Here is a 20,927-nt window from a genome sequence, read left to right on the forward strand (position 1 = left end):
TTGATAAAATCTTTATGGTGCCCTGGTGGCCTGTATACAGTTGCCAGCAGAATTCTCAAACTTGATTTATCGTTTACATTATATATTTTACATTAAGCACCAACACTTCAAAAGAAATACATTTTAAACTAGATTTTTTAGTGGTTTTGAAAATATTACTATAAATTACAGCAACACCTCCCCCTTTGCCTTTCAGGCGAGGTTCATGTTTATAACAGTAATCATGAGGGGTGGACTCATTTAAAGTAATGTAATCGTCTGGTTTTAGCCAGGTTTCTGTCATACACAGCACATCTAGGTTATAATCTGAAATCATATCATTAACTATGAGTGCTTTTGAAGTAAGGGATCGAATATTCAGCAACCCAAGCTTTATCGTTTGCTCATCTGTATTATATCTATTTTTTATTTGTTGAATATCAATTACATTTTTAACCTTAGATCGGTTTGGACGTTTTTTGGATTTCCAAATTCGGGGAACAGACACAGTCTCGATATGATGATATCTAGGTGAAAGAGCCTCTATGTGATGGGATTTATCTGACCTTGGTGACGCGATTAGCCAGTTTGTCTGCTTCCTGACCTGAACCCCAGATTGTCATGTTTTATCTCTAAGACTATGAGCCAAATTACTAGAGAGAAGAGCAGCACCATCCCAGGAGGGATGAATACCATCTCTTTTCAACAGGTCAGGTTTGCCCCAAAAACTTTTCCAATTGTCTATGAATTCTATATTATTTTGCGGACACCACTTAGACAGCCAGCCATTGAGTGATGCCAATATGCTAACTATCTCATCACTCCTTCGAACAGGAATCGTTTTGCTGCTTCCTCCCCGTTCTGTGATTGGTTCCCTAGATGAGGCGAAAATCTGGACCATGGTATCCATACTGCCTTTCAGCGTGAATAAAATCGCACTGCGGGAAGGCAGCATGGGGAAACCCAGACTAAATCAGTCCTCACTGATATAGCGAATAACACCCTTTGGAGTGACTTTGTGCTTTGGAACTTTTTCATGTTCAAACAGCAGCATTAAACACTAAAGATGAAAATGTAAAAAAGCACAATATGTCCCCCTATGGTGAAAATCCTACTTTTAATGTTGTTTATGTGTCTATGTGGTATTTTTGATATGCTTTAAGTCAAACCATTTGCAAATTCATATCAACACCATTGCTGAGTATTTTCTCCTTAAAAAACTGCAGTGAACCAAATACAATCTCAAAAACACGGTTTGAAATCGCTGGTGTTTCTGATGTCACAAACTACATTGTAACCAATCACGTTAACGTGTGATCATCAATGAGCTGGTGCAAGTGAGTGGAGGCGGGGCTAATTTGCATATTCTTAGAACCCCCTATACTAAATGAGGCAATGGTGTAGAGTTACATTCAAGCTATTTCAAGGCATGAAGAATCAAGAAAAAAAAACACATTTAAATATGTCATTTTGATGATCAAATGTAAGTTTTAAGGGATAACATGATTGACTACTTGACTTTAACAAATTTAACTATAAGATCATGTCCGGACTTGTAAATTAAGGTTAGTATTTGGTCTTTGTGCGGTGTGCAGTGATACACAGTACCTCCGGAGCTGTTTTGCATGTTATATAGTGTATTTTTAGCATGTCTGGAATGCTGTGTTGACCAACCAGCCCTGTTTTATAATAATGTAGTCCACAGATATAGAAGCAGCATGCTGGATAGAAATTCGTCATGATGTTGCATGACAAAGCCTCCACGCATCTGGAATAGAGCCACAGCGCTGTCACAGAGCTGCCAAAGCAAGCATCAACAGCGGCTGTCAGTGCACCTGCGCCTCTTATTACAGAGCGTTAGCCGGTGGGTAAATTTCACCTGTGTATACTAAAGCTATGCTGACATTATCACACTGAACGACCCAGTTTATAACAGACCGCGGTGCTTTTACATTCTTCATTCATTATAGTCGTTCAGTAATGGAAATCTGTTTTGATCCGCCTTTTGTTGTTGCATTTCAGTACGGCTGTTATTTTTGTTTACACTTTTCAATAGAGTCTTACTTATTTTGTTAGAGGCTTAGTATCATTTTGGATTACTGCGGCCTTTGCATCTAGTCTGTTTGGACTTTTTTATGGTCCAGTGACTTTTTGCAGATTTTTCAACATGGAAAAATTAAATTACTTCATCTTTAGAGAACTTAATTTTCTAAGTGTATAGAGTTGTATATGCAATCAGCTTTTTAGAGGTAGTTACATCCCAAGTCCCATCCAAGTGTAAAGAACCAGGATTTCTTTTTTGTTTGGTAATGACATGAGATAAAAGATTGGATATAGTCATGTAGTTTTTAAATGCTACAATTATATTTGTGAAACAGTATGATAGTTGCACATTTTAAACCCTTATTCACAGCACTGGCACTTTCCATTATTAGTGCATGTTCACCGCCGGCACCGCCCCCCAACGCCATTTTGATTTTTTATTGTATGCAGCGTGAGCTGAACGAGAGTCCCAGCACAGATCAGCAGCAGGAGTCAAATTTCATTTATTAGCCACTAGCTAACTGACAAGACGATGGCAGAAGATTTGATTTCAAAGCTAAATGGAAAAGTGCCTATTTGGCAATATTTTGGATTGAAACCCAATGCTAATAGGGAACCTGCAAAGGATTAAATGTGTTTTTCTAGTTGTTGTGTTATTCATTCACGGCCGCACGGACATTCATATCCGTAACAAATGCCCAAGGCGTCAGTCCGCATTTTACTTCCACTTTTGTATTAGCGATTCAAAAGAGAGGTACAAAAGTGGTAAAACATCACCCCCTCCCCCAATTGAGTCAATTCTGATTTCATGTAGACTTTAAAGGTGACATATTATGCCCCTTTTCACAAGATGTAATATAAATCGGTGTCCCCAGATTGTGCCTGTGAAATTTCAGCTCAAATTACCCCCCAGATCATTAACTATAGCTTGTCAAAGTTGCCCCTTTTTGTGTGTGAGTGAAAACACTCTGTTATTGTGTGTCCCTTTAAATGCAAATGAGCTGCTGCTCCCCGCCCCTGTTCAGAAGAGGGTGATTCTTTACACGAGCTTCGGATACTCCGGCAATAACAAAACAAGCAAATGTCAGTCAAATTTCAGAAATAACAGTAGTGGAGTGCAGCCTTACAGAGACTCAGGAAGAGGTTGCAACTTCTAGACGCACCTGAACGTTTCTGAATGGTTAGTGGGTACATTTATGTGGTTGTAGTGGCGTTACATTGTTTCATCGACTTGCATGTTATGTCATGTTTAACTTTTACACAAGGTGACACAGTTCCCTGAGGTTTTTATGAGACAGCTGTGACATGTTTTGGTCAAATAGTGTTCTATGTTCGTCTGTGCTGCAATGACAGAACAGTATGCATGCTTTGCTCAAACTTTTGCCATTGCGTTAGAACTAGTTATACTGTTGTCACTTGTGAAAACCAAATGGAGGTGCCGTGGGTGGAAACTTGCAGATTATGGGCCGGTAATACTGTAATAAGATCCCCTTGCTACGTCAGAAGGGGAGCGAAATCTCATCGGCTAATTTTTTGACATGCTTGCGTAGAAAAGCTTACCAAAACAAAGTTACTGGGTTGTCACTTTTCACATTTTCTGGGTTGGTAGAAGCACTGGGGACCCGATTATACTGTAGCACTTGAACGCGTAAAAAGTCAGATTTTCATAATATGTCCCCTTTAAATTCTATAGGCTGCTCTTTTCTAATTTATTTATGTTTAGAGGTGTGTTTTTTCTTAGAAGATCTTTTGCTCTTTTGTTTCATGCGCCAAAACCTGATAGATAACACGCTAGAGGGATTTTGGGGGAAATCTAAATCTAGAAAGCTCCTTGAATTCTTTTCATGTCATAATCCATTGGTCTGATCTGAGAGGGGCAGAGGTGGGGCGGCAGTGCTGGACCTCCTGATGCTTGAGTCTCTAATGCCACAGTCAGCAGGAAGGGCCCGAGCACAGCAGGGTCCCTCGCTCGGCAGAAGGGCTTGGACCCCGGGCCTGATCCCTGCCATGCTGCATTAACACATGCATGCAGGGTGAGATGAGAGAGTATAAGGAGAGCATATATCTGCTGGAGGACGCTGATGGCAGAACACGAGCAAGGCTGTCATGTGGTGTTTGATTGATGCTTCTGCTGTAATGTAGTGGCGTGCAGTGAGGGTTTGTGGGAAAAGGGGGTTTTGTTTGCTGGAGAAAAGGGGGATAGAAAGTGTTTCCTGTACTGTTGTGAAGTAGGAAAACAACTTGCAGTCGTGCAGCTGAAAGAGCTGCCACCGGAGAAGATATTCGTGCCAGTCAAAAGCTTTTTTTCTTCTCAGGAGATGCCTGTGAACCCGAGCTTGAGCAGGAATATCCCACCGCTGGTTGTGTCACCTTAGTATCTGGTGTTTAAGCGCACATGCATCTTATTTACATGCATTCACTGCAGCACATGAGATATGCCCCGGTATAGACATGCGTCATGAATATTTAAATTGTTACTGCCATTATTTTTAGCATTAATTGCTCCCCTTTTTTATGCAAATAAGACTAATAGATACTGCCTTATTCACAACAGAGGCTCTGTTCTTTCTTTTAATTTAGTGTATGTTCAGATCATACAACAATATGTTCTAGGAGCCATGACATTTTCTGTAAAAAATTATTTTAAAAAATGCTGGCGTTGGCTGGCAACTTTTGTAAAAAATAAAACAAAAACACTGACAGGGAAAGAGTTCATAATACACACTATCGTTCAAAAGTTTTTTTTTTTTTTTTTTTTTGCATTCTTATGTGCAGAATTCCTTTAGGGAATCAGATACTAAAACAAGACAGACTGCTCATTGAAACACATAGTTGGTGAATGTCCCCAGAGAGATTTATACAGTATGTGCTTTAAGCCTTCAGTTTCCTGAATCACTATTTTGAAAAGAATTACAAAATAAATGTCCCCAGACATAATTCATTCCTGTATTTTCAGGAGCCATTGAAGTCACAGGCAAAAGTATTTCTTCTTTTTTTCTTTTGAATATTTTTTTAAGAGGCATACAATGACATTTAATTTTCTGCCGTTACAGGGAGTTTCTGTCTTTCTGCCCCGATCCACTGTTTCTTTTATTTTTTTTCAAGACGATGTATGTCATGAATTTTAATTTGGATGATAAGATCGTGTTGGGTACTTTCAACTCACACAAAATAATGGAGCATGAAGCCCTTTTTTATACCAATGAATCTGTACTTTTTCTTGAATAGAAATACACTTTGCATATTTTTGTCAAGTCAAATTTAGCTGATAACTCTGTGGTGATTCTGATAACATCTTTGCTGGCGCTCTGTGTTAAGTTACGCCTCATTTTTAGCAGGGAACATTTGTTATCTCCCCCAAAATTGTCTCTTTTCTTTCTTTTTTTTTGACTCAAATGCAAAATAGTTTTGGCTGGTCACTCATCATGCCCTCTTCTAAAAAGAACCTGTCATGATCCCGGTATCCTCCTCTTACACTCTACCACCCTCTCCTGGTCACACTCTTTATTACATCCATTTACACACACACATTCCCATTCATTATCTCTGCCGCTCTCAGCTGTCTCTCATCACCTCATCACTCTCCCTCTTCTCCTCCCCAGCTGGTTCCCTCTTTCTCTGATTAGACTCTCTATTTCTAGTCTTCCCTGTCCTTTGTTCTTTGTCAGATTATTGCCATAGGTTACGTACCTGTGTACCTGCTGAACCAAACCCTGTCGTGTCGTGTCCTGTCTGGTGCGTGCCTCAATCTGTCTACCGTGTTACCTCGTCTCTGCTTTGTTACTTCTTCAGCTAACGTGAGTGGTCAAGGATTGGCGTTCCCGTGCTCTCTACGGACCCAGCCTGTCTCATCCTCCGGGGATTTCCCGTTGCCGGTCCTGACCGTACATTTCTGTTCTATTACTGAGAGACTTTCCGTTTTCCTTTGGATGAGACTTTCTTCAGTTGGATTTATTCGCCTTATGTGCCACCTGTGTTATTTTGCCTGAACTAATAAACTTTGTCAAACTGCCCTTTGCTTTTGGGTCCTCTCTCCTACACGTGACAGAATAATCTGACCAGAAATGGACCCAGCAAGGGAGAGTCCTCTTCAATCTGCACTTGAGATCCAGGGAGCCATGCTGGGCCGTCATGAGGATGAACTGGCCGCCGCTCACCATGCCATGGATTCTCTTGCTACTCGCATGACCGATATCTCACAACAGCTTAATCACCTCCGAGTGGAATCCTCCACCTCTAGAAGCCGTGACACGCCTGAGCCGAGAGTGAACAACCCGCCGTGCTATTCCGGTGAGCCCAAGGAATGTAGATCCTTTTTGACTCAGTGTGAGGTTGTCTTTTCACTACAGACTTCCACATACGCTGAGGATCGCTCTCGCATCGCCTTCGTCATCTCCTTGCTGGCTGGCCGGGCGCGGGAGTGGGGAACAGCTGTGTGGAGTTCGGAGGCTGACTGTCTCAGCCGTTATTCCTCCTTCAAGGAGGAGATGCTGCGGGTTTTTGACCGTTCTGCATTCGGAGCGGAGGCTTCCCGTCTTTTGTCTACGCTTCGTCAAGGGAGAAGGTCAGCAGCAGATTTTTCGATTGAATTTCGTACCTTATCTGCTTCATGTGACTGGAACGAGCCTGCCTTAGTAGCCCGTTTCCTCGAAGGGCTCAATGCTGACATTAAGGATGAGATCCTCGCCCGTGAATCACCCACTCGACTGGATCCTCTTATTGATATGGCCATTCGTGTGGAGAGGCGCTTCGACATGCGCCGCCGCAGCCGCAGCCTTGAGAGGGCACTTTTCTCTACCCCGGCTCGCTCTTCTACACCGCCGCCTTTCACTGACTCCGAGCCTATGCAGCTGGGTGGTTTACGAATCTCCGCGGCCGAACGCCAGCGCCGTATAACGGCTCGTCTCTGCATGTACTGCGCTTCCGCCTCCCATCGTGTCGCCTCCTGCCCGGTAAAAGCCAAGGCTCACCAGTAAGAGGGTTACTGGTGAGCGCTTCAACCCTAGACCCTCCGTCACGCGCACGCACTACTTTCTCTGCTCTTCTCCGCTGGCCAGGGTTTTCCACCTCCTGTCCGGTTTTGATCGATTCGGGAGCCGAGGGAAATTTTGTGGATGAGACTTGGGCTCGAGAACAGGGGATTGCCCTCATTGAACGTAAAGACTCCACCCCTGTCCACGCCCTTGATGGTAGTATCCTCTCTAGAGTGCGCTTTGCCACTGCTCCGGTGAGTCTCACCATCTCTGGTAATCATCAAGAGACAATTTCTTTTCTAGTTTTGCATTCTCCTTTTAACCCTGTTGTTTTAGGACATCCCTGGTTAGTCGAGCATAATCCTCAGATTAACTGGTCTAGAGGTTCAATTCTTTCATGGAATTTGTCGTGTCATGTCAAGTGTTTGATGTCTGCTGTTTCTCCTGTCTCTTCTGTCTCTGTCTTTCAGGAGGAGCCGGGTGATTTGTCCGGGGTCCCGCGGGAGTACCATGATCTTCGAGCGGTCTTCAGTCGTTCCAGGGCCACTTCTCTTCCTCCCCATCGACCGTATGACTGCGCTATCGACCTCCTTCCTGGCACCACCCCTCCCCGGGGTAGACTTTACTCTCTCTCCGCCCCCGAACGCGAAGCTCTAGAGAAGTATCTTTCTGACTCGCTCGAAGCTGGTACCATTGTGTCTTCCTCCTCCCCTGCCGGTGCGGGTTTTTTCTTCGTTAAAAAGAAGGATGGTACATTACGCCCCTGCATAGATTATCGAGGCTTGAATGACATCACGGTCAAGAACCGTTATCCCTTGCCTCTCATGTCTTCTGCCTTCGAAATCTTGCAGGGGGCCAAGATCTTTTCTAAACTAGATCTTCGTAATGCTTACCACCTTGTCCGCATTAGGGAGGGGGACGAGTGGAAGACGGCGTTTAACACCCCCTTAGGACACTTTGAATATCGCGTTCTTCCTTTCGGGCTGGTCAACGCTCCCGCCGTGTTCCAGGCGTTAATTAACGACGTGCTCAGAGACATGTTGAACATTTTCGTTTTTGTCTACCTTGACGATATTTTAATTTTCTCTCCCTCTCTCCAAGTACACACTCTACACGTTCGACAAGTTCTCCAACGTCTCCTCGAGAACCGACTGTTTGTTAAGGCCGAGAAATGTACCTTCCACGCGCAGTCCATCTCATTTCTTGGTTCGGTAATTTCCGCTGAGGGCGTTAGCATGGATTCCTCCAAGGTCCGTGCGGTCACGGAATGGCCAGTGCCTGAGTCGCGCGTTGCTCTTCAACGTTTTTTAGGCTTTGCAAATTTTTATCGTCGGTTTATCCGTAACTTTAGTCAGATCGCCGCCCCTCTATCTGCCCTCACCTCCGCCAGGGTCCGATTTTCCTGGTCGGAGGGAGCTCAGACAGCTTTTGATCGCCTCAAGTCCCTTTTTTCCTCCGCCCCGATCTTACGAACTCCTGATATCTCTAGACAGTTCATTGTTGAAGTTGATGCATCAGAGGTGGGCGTTGGAGCTATTCTCTCCCAACGCTCATCTTCTGATGAGAAGGTTCATCCCTGCGCCTACTATTCGCATCGTCTTTCGCCCGCCGAACGAAATTATGATGTTGGCAATCGCGAGTTATTGGCCATCCGTTTAGCTCTCGGAGAGTGGCGTCACTGGCTTGAGGGTGCCTCAGTCCCGTTCGTTGTCTGGACGGACCATAGAAATTTAGAGTACATTCGTTCCGCGAAGAGGCTCTGCGCTCGTCAGGCTCGTTGGGCACTTTTCTTTACGCGTTTCGATTTTTCCATCTCCTTCCGCCCCGGGTCTAAGAACCTCAAGCCTGATGCTCTTTCGCGACAGTTTGCTTCCCCAGAGGTTGTTCCCAATAAGGAGGAGATCCTTCCTCAGGGCGTGGTGGTGGGCGCAGCTGTCTGGGGAATAGAACGTTTGGTCAAGCGCTCTCTGGCCCACGCCGTTACTCCTCGTCTTTGTCCTAAGGGTCTTTTGTACGTTCCTCCTTCTGCTCGTCTCGCGGTCTTTCAGTGGGGCCATTCATCCAAACTGTTTGCCCATCCCGGCGTTAGGGGCACGCTCGCCGCGGTCCGCCAAAGATTCTGGTGGCCCTCTCGTGAGCGCGACATTCGCCGTTTCGTCGCTTCGTGTGCCGTTTGCGCTCAGACTAAATCTGGTAATTCTCCCCCGGCCGGGTTGCTGCGTCCCCTTCCGTTACCGTCTCGCCCATGGTCTCACGTCGCCATGGACTTTATCACGGGTCTCCCCTCCTCTGAGGGGAACACCGTGATACTTACTGTCGTTGATCGTTTTTCTAAGACCGCCCGCTTTATTCCTTTACCTAAACTCCCGTCTGCTAGGGAGACCGCCCAGATTGTCGTCGACAAGATCTTTAAGATACATGGTCTTCCCTCCGACGTCGTTTCCGATAGGGGTCCCCAGTTCTCTTCCCTGTTCTGGAGGGAGTTTTGTCGCCTTATTGGAGCGTCGGCTAGTCTCTCCTCCGGCTTTCACCCACAGACCAATGGCCAAGCCGAACGAGCAAACCAGATAATCGGTCGCATTCTCCGTAGCCTCGCTTTCCGCAATCCGGCTTCCTGGTCAGAGCAGCTCCCCTGGGCGGAGTACGCACTTAATTCCGCTCCGTCTTCTGCCACTGGTCTATCCCCTTTTCAGTGTTGTCTCGGCTACCAGCCTCCGCTTTTTTCGTCACAAGATACAGACTCTAAGATGCCGTCGGTACAAGCCTTCATTCAACGTGCTAAGCGTACTTGGAGAGGGGTCAGGTCTGCTCTATTGAAGTCTCGTGCTCGCACCCGGCGGGCCGCTAATAGACGTCGTGTCAAAAGCCCCCGTTATTCCGTTGGGCAGAGGGTTTGGCTGTCTACCCTTAATCTTCCTCTCCAATCCTCTTCGCGTAAACTGGCCCCTAAATTCATCGGGCCTTTCCGCGTCCTTAAGATACTCAGTCCTGTCTCAGTCAGACTCAAATTGTCTGCCAATCTTCGACGCGTTCACCCGGTTTTTCACGTATCATGTATTAAACCCGTTACTCGTGTTCCTCCCCGTCCTGTCACTACCCCTATCCGTGTTGAAGGCGCTCCCATCTACAGGGTTCGCAAACTTCTCGACGTGCGCCCCCGGGGTCGGGGTCATCAGTTTCTGGTTGATTGGGAAGGATACGGTCCTGAGGAGAGAAGTTGGATTCCTTCCCGGGACGTCGTGGACCGCTCGTTGATCGATGACTTCTACCGCTCCCGCCAGTCCTCCTCCTCCGTTGCGCCAGGAGGCGCTCCTTGAGGGGGGGGGGTACTGTCATGATCCCGGTATCCTCCTCTTACACTCTACCACCCTCTCCTGGTCACACTCTTTATTACATCCATTTACACACACACATTCCCATTCATTATCTCTGCCGCTCTCAGCTGTCTCTCATCACCTCATCACTCTCCCTCTTCTCCTCCCCAGCTGGTTCCCTCTTTCTCTGATTAGACTCTCTATTTCTAGTCTTCCCTGTCCTTTGTTCTTTGTCAGATTATTGCCATAGGTTACGTACCTGTGTACCTGCTGAACCAAACCCTGTCGTGTCGTGTCCTGTCTGGTGCGTGCCTCAATCTGTCTACCGTGTTACCTCGTCTCTGCTTTGTTACTTCTTCAGCTAACGTGAGTGGTCAAGGATTGGCGTTCCCGTGCTCTCTACGGACCCAGCCTGTCTCATCCTCCGGGGATTTCCCGTTGCCGGTCCTGACCGTACATTTCTGTTCTATTACTGAGAGACTTTCCGTTTTCCTTTGGATGAGACTTTCTTCAGTTGGATTTATTCGCCTTATGTGCCACCTGTGTTATTTTGCCTGAACTAATAAACTTTGTCAAACTGCCCTTTGCTTTTGGGTCCTCTCTCCTACACGTGACAGAACCCATTTTTGTTTTTTGTTTTTCTTAGTGTGAAGAATATTTGGTAACACTTCACAATAAGGTTCATTAGTTAACATTAGTAATGTAGTTAACATTAGTTAACTACATTAGTTAGCATGAGCTAATAATGAACTGCACTTATACAGCATTTATTAATCTTTGTTAATGTTAATTTCAACATTTACTAATACTTTATGAAAATCTTGTTAACATCAGTGAATGCACTGTGAACTAACAAGAACAAACAATGAACAGCTTTATTTTTTATTAACTAACATTAACAAAGAATAACAAATACAGTAACACATGTATTGCTCATGGTTAGTTCATGTTAGTTAATACATTAACAAACGTTAACTAATGAACCTTATTGTAAAGTGTCACGAAAATGTTTATATTCTAAAGAAACTTTTTCCATGATAAATAAACTTTTGTGCATTGTTAAGGTTCCATGGGTGTTAAAGGTCCCTGGAACCATCAATGCCAATAAAGAACCGTTATATTTTAAAGCATGGTCAAGCTCGTTCACCTGCCACAATAACCAGCACCAGCACTTCCCATATAAAATCATCTTGAAATGTGATCTGTGGCCGGTTGCATGAACTGGTTGGTCATCTAACTTTTTTCTTTAAGACTGGTCATATCTTTAAGTCAGTTACATAAAAAGGCAGAATGCTCTCACTTGAATCCAAAAAGTAAGGCTGATTTGCCCTAACTAACTGCTAGTTGGTCAGACTAGTTCTTAGCGGCTATGTTTATGCAACTGGCCCCTGGTCCCAAACAGGTCTGAGTAGTCGCTTCCAGCAGGTTATTTTAGTGAATGTCAATGTTTTTGTGTCCGTCCTGTCCCTGCAGGTGTCGCTGAGGTGATCGTGCTGGTGGGTGGGCGGCAGGTCATCGGTATGAACCAACGCTCGCTGACAGCCGTCACTTGCTTCAACCCTCAGAACAACAAGTGGTACCCCCTGGCCAGCTTGCCTTTCTACAACCGCGAATTCTTCTCCGTCGTATCGGCAGGGGATAATATCTACCTGTCAGGTAATCAAACCGACAGTGTGTCACTTGCAGTTTGGTGGCCTCCCGCAGGTGTCTGCTTTTATATTTAGCACTGCAAGCTCTGAGGGATGAGGGGAAAGCAGATGGCTGTTCCTCGTCTCTGTCTTTATGACTGGCTGTCAAATTATGATACTAAATATCCCACAAATCAAGCAAGATTAAATCAATAGCGCAGGAAAGACAATGCTTTTAAAGATGTAACAGCAATTGGTTAGTGAAAACTTTATATGAGTTGTTGGTCCATAAACATCAAGATTTTTAGATTTAATTTTAGATAATGGCATAAAGGAAAGTATATTTCCACGTTCACACACCAGCAGAATAATGTTGTCAGTCCTCTATTTGAGTCCATAATATAGGTACGTTCACACACAGTACTGTTATTTACAGGAATGACAACCGCATTCTATAACCGAAATCACGCCAGTAAATTTTCTCGACTCACGACCACAATTTCGGAAAACGTGCTGTGTGAACAGAACTAGACTGAACAACTACTCTGTCACATCATACAGTACGAGAGAGCCACTCATGTGCACAAACATGTGTCTACTCTGTGTTGCTGGTATTCATGTGTGGTTTCTGTAACTTACAGCGACAGAGAAAATTTTCTAGAAATAGAGTTTAAGAACCTTGCTGTATTTTTGTGTAATAATTAAGAGAAAGTACACCGCCATCTTACTCCGACAAAAGTGTTAACGCACCTGCTTTGTAAACACGTCTTCCCATCTCATAAATACGAACTAACCAGGAGGACTTGAACGCACCAAATTTGCCTATTTAGAAACATATTGATTACATAACATATCGTATTCTGCTGTGTAAGCGTAGGTTTATAAATGCTAAAATGGTGCAATGCTGTATTATGATTTTTAAATGGTTTTAATAAATTTTGCAGCCTTAGAAAACTGTCTAATAATGCAGTTCTTGGGTTTTTGTCCATGGAATTCGCCACTGCTGGTATTGACAGCCCTACAGATATATTTACCATGGTTAAAAACGCCATGCATAGCACATTAAAATAATTGAAATTGTATGTATAAATAGCATTAGTATCAAATCAGGCAGATGCATTGCAGGTGGTCAAATTATTAACGGGACGTTAAACACGTATAATTGATCTTCATTATTCATAAAAAAAATCACCCCAGAAAAAAGGGCACTTGCTCGTGAGGAAGAAAAAGGGCAGGTGCTCAAGCCCCCTTTTATGTCAATGTGTGCACAATCCAGTCACTGTTCTCCACCAGAGATGCTCTCGTAAGTTTTGTGTTTGCATGTTTGTCATTTTTAAATGACATTCTTTTGTACTTTGTCAAATGATTAAATTATCTATTAAGTCCAAACTTTCGTGATGTAATGCCGCTTTGACTGTCGGGAAGAAGTCTCATGCCTAGCTAGCATCAGTGCGGGCTCGGCAAAAGTGCGCATCGAGGGCGCATATCGACCGCAAAGCTTCTGAAACCTAAAATAGCAAATGGGACACCCTACTGACTATGGACTTAACAGACGCATGCACGCAGCAGCAATTGTAAGTCCACAAGACCGAAAGTGCATATGAAGTGTGCCATTTGGGACAGGGCCTTAGTGTTTTTAGCATTCTTTGGCTACGGCAGTTAAGTTTACTTCCGGTCCCCATTGTCATTTCATCAGCAGCTGTTGCTTAAAAGGTGCAGTCTGTAAGAATGATGTAAATAGTCGGTAGAAATAGGTACTGCAGTCTAAAAATATCGGAGATCGTCGTTTCTCCGGCCACCTGCTCCTCAGACTGGATGGCGCTCACACGGGTTGCCAGTTTGAGCACACATCAGGAACGAGTGCAATAGACAATGAGAATTGGACCAAAACAAAAACAAACATTCCAGCCTGAAAACGCACATTTCAAAGTAAAATAACTGGATGTAGAAGTGTTTTTCAGAGAAACGTATATGTGAACTTAGCATGGTTACTCAATATATGCAAACATATTATGGTATTTCTATGCTTTAGTAGAGTGAAAAAGTTACATACTGCATCTTTAAGACTGCGACGAAACCAAACATGCCAGTCTTGCTGATAAGAGCTGCAATTTCTGTTACATTTGAGAAATATCAAACGGCAAACGAAACGAAAGTGATACGAAACAGCGCTTCTCGTTTAAGCTGCGCTACGCGGACCGTTTATCAACGCACAGCAATGGACAGCGCAGAGCGAACTTAGAACAGATTTACTCTCGGGCCGATCTCAATCACGCTACACCTTTACTACACAGCACTGGGAGAACCAGTGAGAAAGCATTTTAATTTACAGCAGAATTAATAACAATGCAGCGAGGTCTAGTTGGAAGCATTCAAATTCGGTGCAGAATTCTATTATAAACCACACATCAGATCAAAACAGCGCTGACATGGAAAACCTTTTGAGAGTGCAATTCAATCACTTTTTAAGGGCTTTCAAGTGCTTCACACTTTTTCCAGCACTTCAAAGCCCAAAATATTATCCAATTTTAATGTTATTTTTTGTAATTATTTGTAAAATTAAAAAGTTTCAGGAAAACTAGCACTTTGTGGCAAACACACTTTTATTTAATAAGACATGAAATTCCCACTAATACATGGCAGCAGAGGAGCACTTATTGACTTATTAGTCAAGTTCACTCCCTAATGGTATATGGAAAAAAGTAGGAAGTCATTAAGTCTCATGAAAAACAAAAACTTTATACAGAAGCAAGTAAAGAGTGCTCCTTTTAAAATCATTGAAGCTGTCAGTCAGTTCATTATGATAGAAAAATAATTGTACTGTTATGGTTTGTGTTTGTTTGTTCACTTTAGAGGTTGTTTTCTGTTTCTAGGTTGGTTTTCAGTCTGTTAATTGGTTAAGTTCTCTCTCTCTCTCTGTTTGTCATTATGGTTTCTAATTGATTGTTAGTTCTGTTCAGGTGTGTCTTGTTCATTAGCTCATCAGTTGCTGCCCTGTTTCTATCAGTTCTTTGTCAGTTCTACATTTAATTGTGTCAAGTTGGTTGTTCTGTTCATGTTTATGAGTTTGTTTTTTGAATAAAGCTGCCGCACTTAGATCCTGTTTCATCTCTTCTGCAACCAGCCTGACAGGTACATTTAATAAGAGTAGAATTTTTAACTTTTCTGTATAGAAATTAGGTTTTTGCTCGTCACTGTTGTTAAAAAAAAGCAAATTTTATCTGCATATCAATTCAAACCGTGCTCTACCGTTACATGTCAAATAAACAAACATGTAATATTATTGCACTTAATAATGCAAAACAAAACAATGCAAAACAAAAATCCACTAGATGTCACAGTGTCTATCAACAGCACTTGTCACAACACTTCTTCTAACATGGATGTCAGAAACAAATAAATCACCCCAGCCATGTGAACTGTTTTTGGTGAAATTTTGCAAGCTAAGCATTTTGTTTTTTACATATTACACTATGAGAGCCCTAACTTTACAAAATTATGTTTCTTGGTTCCATGAAAAAACTTAAGTAGGTTTTTAATAATTTTTCAAAAACATGCTCAACCAAACGGTTGATTTGGCACAAAACGGTAAACTGTCACCCCCTTTTTTAAATGGACATTACAATGCACTATTAAAACTTGGTTGTAATTCAAGAATGCTTTGGAATAAAGACCTAAGTTTGGTCTTGTTTTAAAGAAAACAGTCAGCAGATTATTGCCAAAATAAAAGCACTTCAAAAAATTTAAGTATGAAAAAGTTATGGAAGTTTTAAATTTACATTAAATCAAATAGACTGTACTTAATATTTTTTCTTTTATATAAAATATATATTTTACAAAATATTTTTTACTATAAAATTACTATAAAATCAAAGCCATATATCTAACCAAGTTGTGTTCCAAATCTGAAGTTGATATCACAAAAATGGAAGTTCCCATGAGATTTTGTTTAGGTGTAATACCAAAGATGACATAAATTCCATTGAATTTAATTGTATGCATTCAGCTGTAACAACTTATTACATTTCTGTCCAAATATCACTTCTGTCACAAAATATGGAACCTTGAGACTCAGACCTTTCTGACAATGTGTTTGTCAAGATTAGAAAAGGTTTTGATCATAAATTATGATGGGCAATGAAAAAAGTATGGCAATATGTGTATGAATTCCGGTACCATTTTTTTACCATTAAGTGACATCTCAACCATTTGGTAGAGGCCGATATTTTAAAAATGATGGGATGTGTTGAAAAAAACATACATTGAGTCTTGGTTACTAGCGACATAAGGAGATAAGAAATGCAAACAAAAAATGTTTCCATCACTTTTTTCTTGGTGCGGACCTTAAAGGGTTAATGATACATTTTCCCCCAGCGCCACCAAATCAGGTGCTGGCGCCACCATCTGTTGAACTTAGTGGCACCATCTTTTCCATCTCTAGTTCATTTTATATGATCCTGGGGTGTGACAAATATTCCATGCCAAAATCTGCAGTAATAACTGTAACAGAATTAGCTAAATATATTTTAAAAATGTTTAGCATGTCACGCTACATGATACACTTTTCAAGTATTTTGAAACAACACCAAGTTTGAACATTTAAGGACCTTTCACACTGAGCGCGATTAAACAACGCAAATCTACATCGCAATGATGATCTTGAATCGAAACAATAGATCCCTATGGAGCTATTCACACCTGGCGCAATCAATCGCAGTGCGACAAAAGGAGTTTTTTTCTATCAGTTTGTCAAATTTTTTCACCATCACCCCACGATGAAACGAGCCGTCCAATTAGATTTGAGCTTAACCGAGCGGGCTGGCGCTGTTTTGAAAACCTGTCTAAACACCGAAATATTCCGGTCGAGAGAAGAGAATGGATGTTGAATGTTATCATTGATGTCTGAGAAAGATTTATTCTAACATTTTCTTTATATGTTCTATTGTAATTTCTATTCATTTTCCACTGAATAATGCGATCTGAAGAGCTTGAAACAGCGTACAGAGCGGTTTACCTCCGTGCGCGTCTGTTATGAGTCAAAGAGAGCTGTCAATCATATTATGTGATCATAATTCCTTGCCCTTCTGAATGATGTTGTGTTCATTTCTGAGTTCCGCACAGTTCTGCACATAAACAACTGAGAGAAACAGATGAAACATGAAGCCAAATAAATATATTACAGCGATATATGTTCTCTTTCATAGGTTCACTCAACGCTGCGGAAAGCGCGGTGGGGATATCCTCTGGATGTGCCGATTGCCTGAAGCCCTATAGAATCACGCCAATTCATTGGCTGATGGCGCTCGCGCAAGCTGGCTCTTCCCCGACGCTCTTACGTCGTAGCATGACGAACGCGCGCGCGCCATCCTCTCCTCAGATTTCTCTGCCTTCACGAAGCGGTCACATCTTTCCCTTCGTTCGTTTTTTCTGAGCCTGAATTTATCTAATTCAACTACAGCTTTCGTCTCAACACTTCAGCGACTGGCATAAGTGGAACTCTGTTCTCCTTACAGTGAAGTGTCATGGATTATTGACGCTGTTCTCCGCCATGCGTTCGTTTCATTTCGAACGAAGACCCTCACAGTAAGTGTGTTAAATGTATGGGTTTTTCGCATGCGCGTGAGGCTGTATTAGGATTGTCAAAATGTAAATTTTGTGACAATCTCCTTCTCAAAACCCTCCGCTCTAGACTCGCGGTTTTTGAGAAGGAGTCATTCGTTTCCCCCCGTCGCGCTCCCGAGACCGCTGAGGCCTCTCGTGGATCCACGGCCTGGGGCTCGTATGTTGAGCTCGAGGATATTGAGTACGAGCAGACGGGCCTCGCCCTTTCTCTCCCTCCCTCCCCCGAGCACGCACGTGGCGCGGTTGAATTCGCGCATGATTATTTATGCCCCAGCCCGGGAGCCCGCGAATCGGTTTCTTTCGGTCTGGATGACGTGATTTACACTGCAGCTTCCGACTCCCAGGATTTCGGGCCTGCTTTGACTGATGACGTTATCCCGCCTAGCGGCCAGGACGCGCGGCCTACTCCGGCCTACACTGAGCTTATTGACGTGCTTTGCGCGCTACAGAGAAGCTCTCTATAGACTGGCCTGTTGAGCCCCGCGAGTCTCAATCGTCCAAACTCGACGAGAGATTCCTTAGTGGCCCTAATTCTAGGCCAGAGCGAAGAAAGCTGCCCTTTTTCAGCGATCTGCATCACGAGATCTCCAGATCCTGGAAGCAGCCTTTCTCCGCACGCCTAACTAATGCGGCAGCCGCTGACTTCACCAACCTTGTGGGTTTTGTGGAGCAGGGTTATTCCGTTATTCCAGCGGTCGAGGACACGCTGGCTAACCACCTCGCCCCGTCGTCTGCACCGTCCTGGAAGTCGCGTCCCCTCCTTCCTTCCAAAGCTTGTAGGACTACTTCCTCCCTTATTGGGAAGTCTTACATGGCGGCTGGTCAAGCAGGCATGGCCCTGCATACCATGGCCATCCTTCAAGCCTACCAAGCGGACGTCCTTAAGGACACGCCCGAAGCTGTCAAAGATCTTCGCAAAGCCACAGATCTGGCCCTAAGAGCCACCAAACACACTGCTCGGGCTGTAGGTCGCTCTATGGCGGGCTCGGTTGCCGCAGAGCGCCACCTCTGGTTGAATCTCACGGAGATCCGAGAAAAGGATAAGAGTTTTCTTCTGGACGCCCCTATCTCCCACTCAGGTCTTTTCGGGGAAGCGGTCAACACGGTGGTTGAGATGTTCCGTGCCGCTAAGTCTCAGTCGGCCGCGCTCAGGCAGTTTATGCCCAGGAGATCTAGAGAGCCAAGAGACTCCAACCCTCCCCCTTCTCAGACCCGAGAACGCTCTGCTCATAGGGTTGAATTCCCTACTAGAAGGAATGACCCGGCTCATCCCCCACCAACTACGGTCTGGGGAGCCCGAGGTCGTCCGTTTCCCTGCCAGCGCCCTCACAAGCGCCTTCAGCTGAAGCGGTCCAACAAATCGGCCGCTCCAGCCTCCTCGAGCCGCTCCTGACCCGCAGGTCAGAAGGAGCCGCACCAGATCTACGAGGTTGGGACAGACCGCGCAAGCGTTTCTGCCCTCCTCCAACCGGCTCTCCTCCTCCAACCCTGTCACCTTCGCCACCAAGTGTGTTTCGAAGTGCAGGTCCTGTTTCACTCTCTTCACCCAGTCCGGAGCAGGAGGAAGGAGACGCGTCTTGCTTTCTCCGCTCGCTCCCGGCGCACGTTATACCCGCCAATCGCTTCCTCGGAGGCACAGTTCGTTTTCCTCTGAAGCAGGCGGACCCAGTTACTTCTATCCAGGTGGTGGTACCCCCCAGTACGTGTCAGGACGCCAAGCGCTTTCCTCCACGGTCAACCACGCCTCCCCATGGACAGCGCGACACCCTATCTCAGGTATGTCCCCTGCACTGCAACACTCCTCTCCCTCTATCACATTTCGTTCAAGAATGGGAGCGTTTACCAGGGGTATCGCCTTGGATCCTTCGCACAGTTCGGCTCGGCTACACGCTTCAGTTTTGTCGCAACCCCCCCTGCTTCAACGGGGTCTTTCCTACTGTAGTCGACAGCGCCGCTCAGGCTTCTGTACTACAGCAGGAGATTTCATCCCTTCTGCTGAAGGGGGCGATAGAAGAGATTCCTTCGGGGGAAGTCGAACAGGGCTTCTACAGCCGTCACTTCCTGGTCCCGAAGAAGATACTAGATCTTCGCCGGTTGAACTTCTCTCTTTACAAAGGGAAATTCAAAATGTTGACGTCGAAGGCCATCATATCTCATATCCGGCTGGGGCACTGGTTCGTGACAGTAGACCTCAAGGATGCTTATTTCCACATCCAGGTCGTACGGCGACACAGGAAGTTTCTCAGGTTCGCCTTTGGAGAGAAAGCGTACCAGTACAGGGTCCTCCCCTTTGGCCTCGCTCTAGCGCCAAGGACGTTCACAAAGTGTATGGATGCTGCTCTGGCCCCGTTGCGGCTCCAGGGCATCCATATACTCAACTACCTGGACGATTGGCTCCTTTTAGCCCACTCCAGAGAGTTGGTGACTCACCACAGGGACATTGTCCTCCGTCATATTCAGTCTCTCGGTTTGAGGTTGAATACGGAGAAGAGCGTTCTTACTCCAGCTCAGAACACGGTTTTCTTGGGGGTACACATGGACTCCGTTCTTATGCAGGCCCGTTTGGCTCCTGCACGGATTTCCAGTCTGGAGACATGTCTGTCCCGCTTTGCGCTAGGCCAGCATGTTTCCGTGAGCACCTGCCGCAGACTTCTGGGCCTTATGGCCGCGGCCTCCCCTGTGCTACCTCTAGGGCTACTCCACATGAGACCTTTTCTGTGGCGGATGAAGCTCTCAGAGGCTCGGCCCACGGGGCCAGCCCTTCGCCTATTGAAGGTGTCGCGCAGTTGCTTTCGCGCCCTGTCAATCTGGCGGGACCCCCTCTTCCTTCAGAAAGGAGTCGGTATGGGTGCGGGATTCCGTCGTCAAATGGTTACGACGGATGCCTCTCTGACCGGCTGGGGAGCGGTTTTCGAGGGCAGGCCAGCGTGTGGGGTTTGGACTGGCGAGACCCTCTCGTGGCACATAAACAGCTTGGAGCTGAGGGCTGTCTTCCTGGCTCTTTGCCACTTTCTCCCTTTCCTCGAAGGGCACCATGTCATTGTCAGAACGGACAATATGGCAGTAGTGTCCCATGTAAACAGACAGGGGGGTTCACGTTCGCGCACCCTAGACAGGCATGCGCGTCACCTTCTTCTGTGGTCCCAGGACAAGTTCCTCTCTCTGAGAGCAGTTCATGTCCCAGGGATTCTGAACCTCGCAGCAGATTTCCTGTCGAGGCAGAAGCTCAGGTCTGGGGATGGATGTTGAACCGCCAGACGGTGGCCCTGATCTGGGAGAGGTTCGGAAAAGCGGAAGTGGACCTCTTTGCATCTCAGGAGTCGTCCCAATGCCCGCTTGGCTTCTCCCTGAGCCCTCCAGCTCCATTG

The 20,927-nt window shown here is 45.0% G+C and overlaps 1 protein-coding gene across 1 annotated transcript in view; it reads left to right on the forward strand.

Annotated features, from left to right (window-relative positions):
- The window catches only part of LOC143746698 (kelch-like protein 29), a 444,346-nt gene that overhangs the window by 340,371 nt on the left and 83,048 nt on the right, over positions 1-20,927 (forward strand). Inside the window, exon 10 of the mRNA XM_077238693.1 lies at positions 11,783-11,965. Coding sequence (XP_077094808.1) covers positions 11,783-11,965 — 183 coding nt within the window. The remainder of the gene's footprint in view (positions 1-11,782; positions 11,966-20,927) is intronic.

Source organism: Siphateles boraxobius, unplaced genomic scaffold, assembly GCF_051911475.1.
Source record: "Siphateles boraxobius isolate OS27281-9 unplaced genomic scaffold, OSU_SipBor_1 22, whole genome shotgun sequence".
NCBI classification, from domain to species: domain Eukaryota; kingdom Metazoa; phylum Chordata; class Actinopteri; order Cypriniformes; family Leuciscidae; genus Siphateles; species Siphateles boraxobius.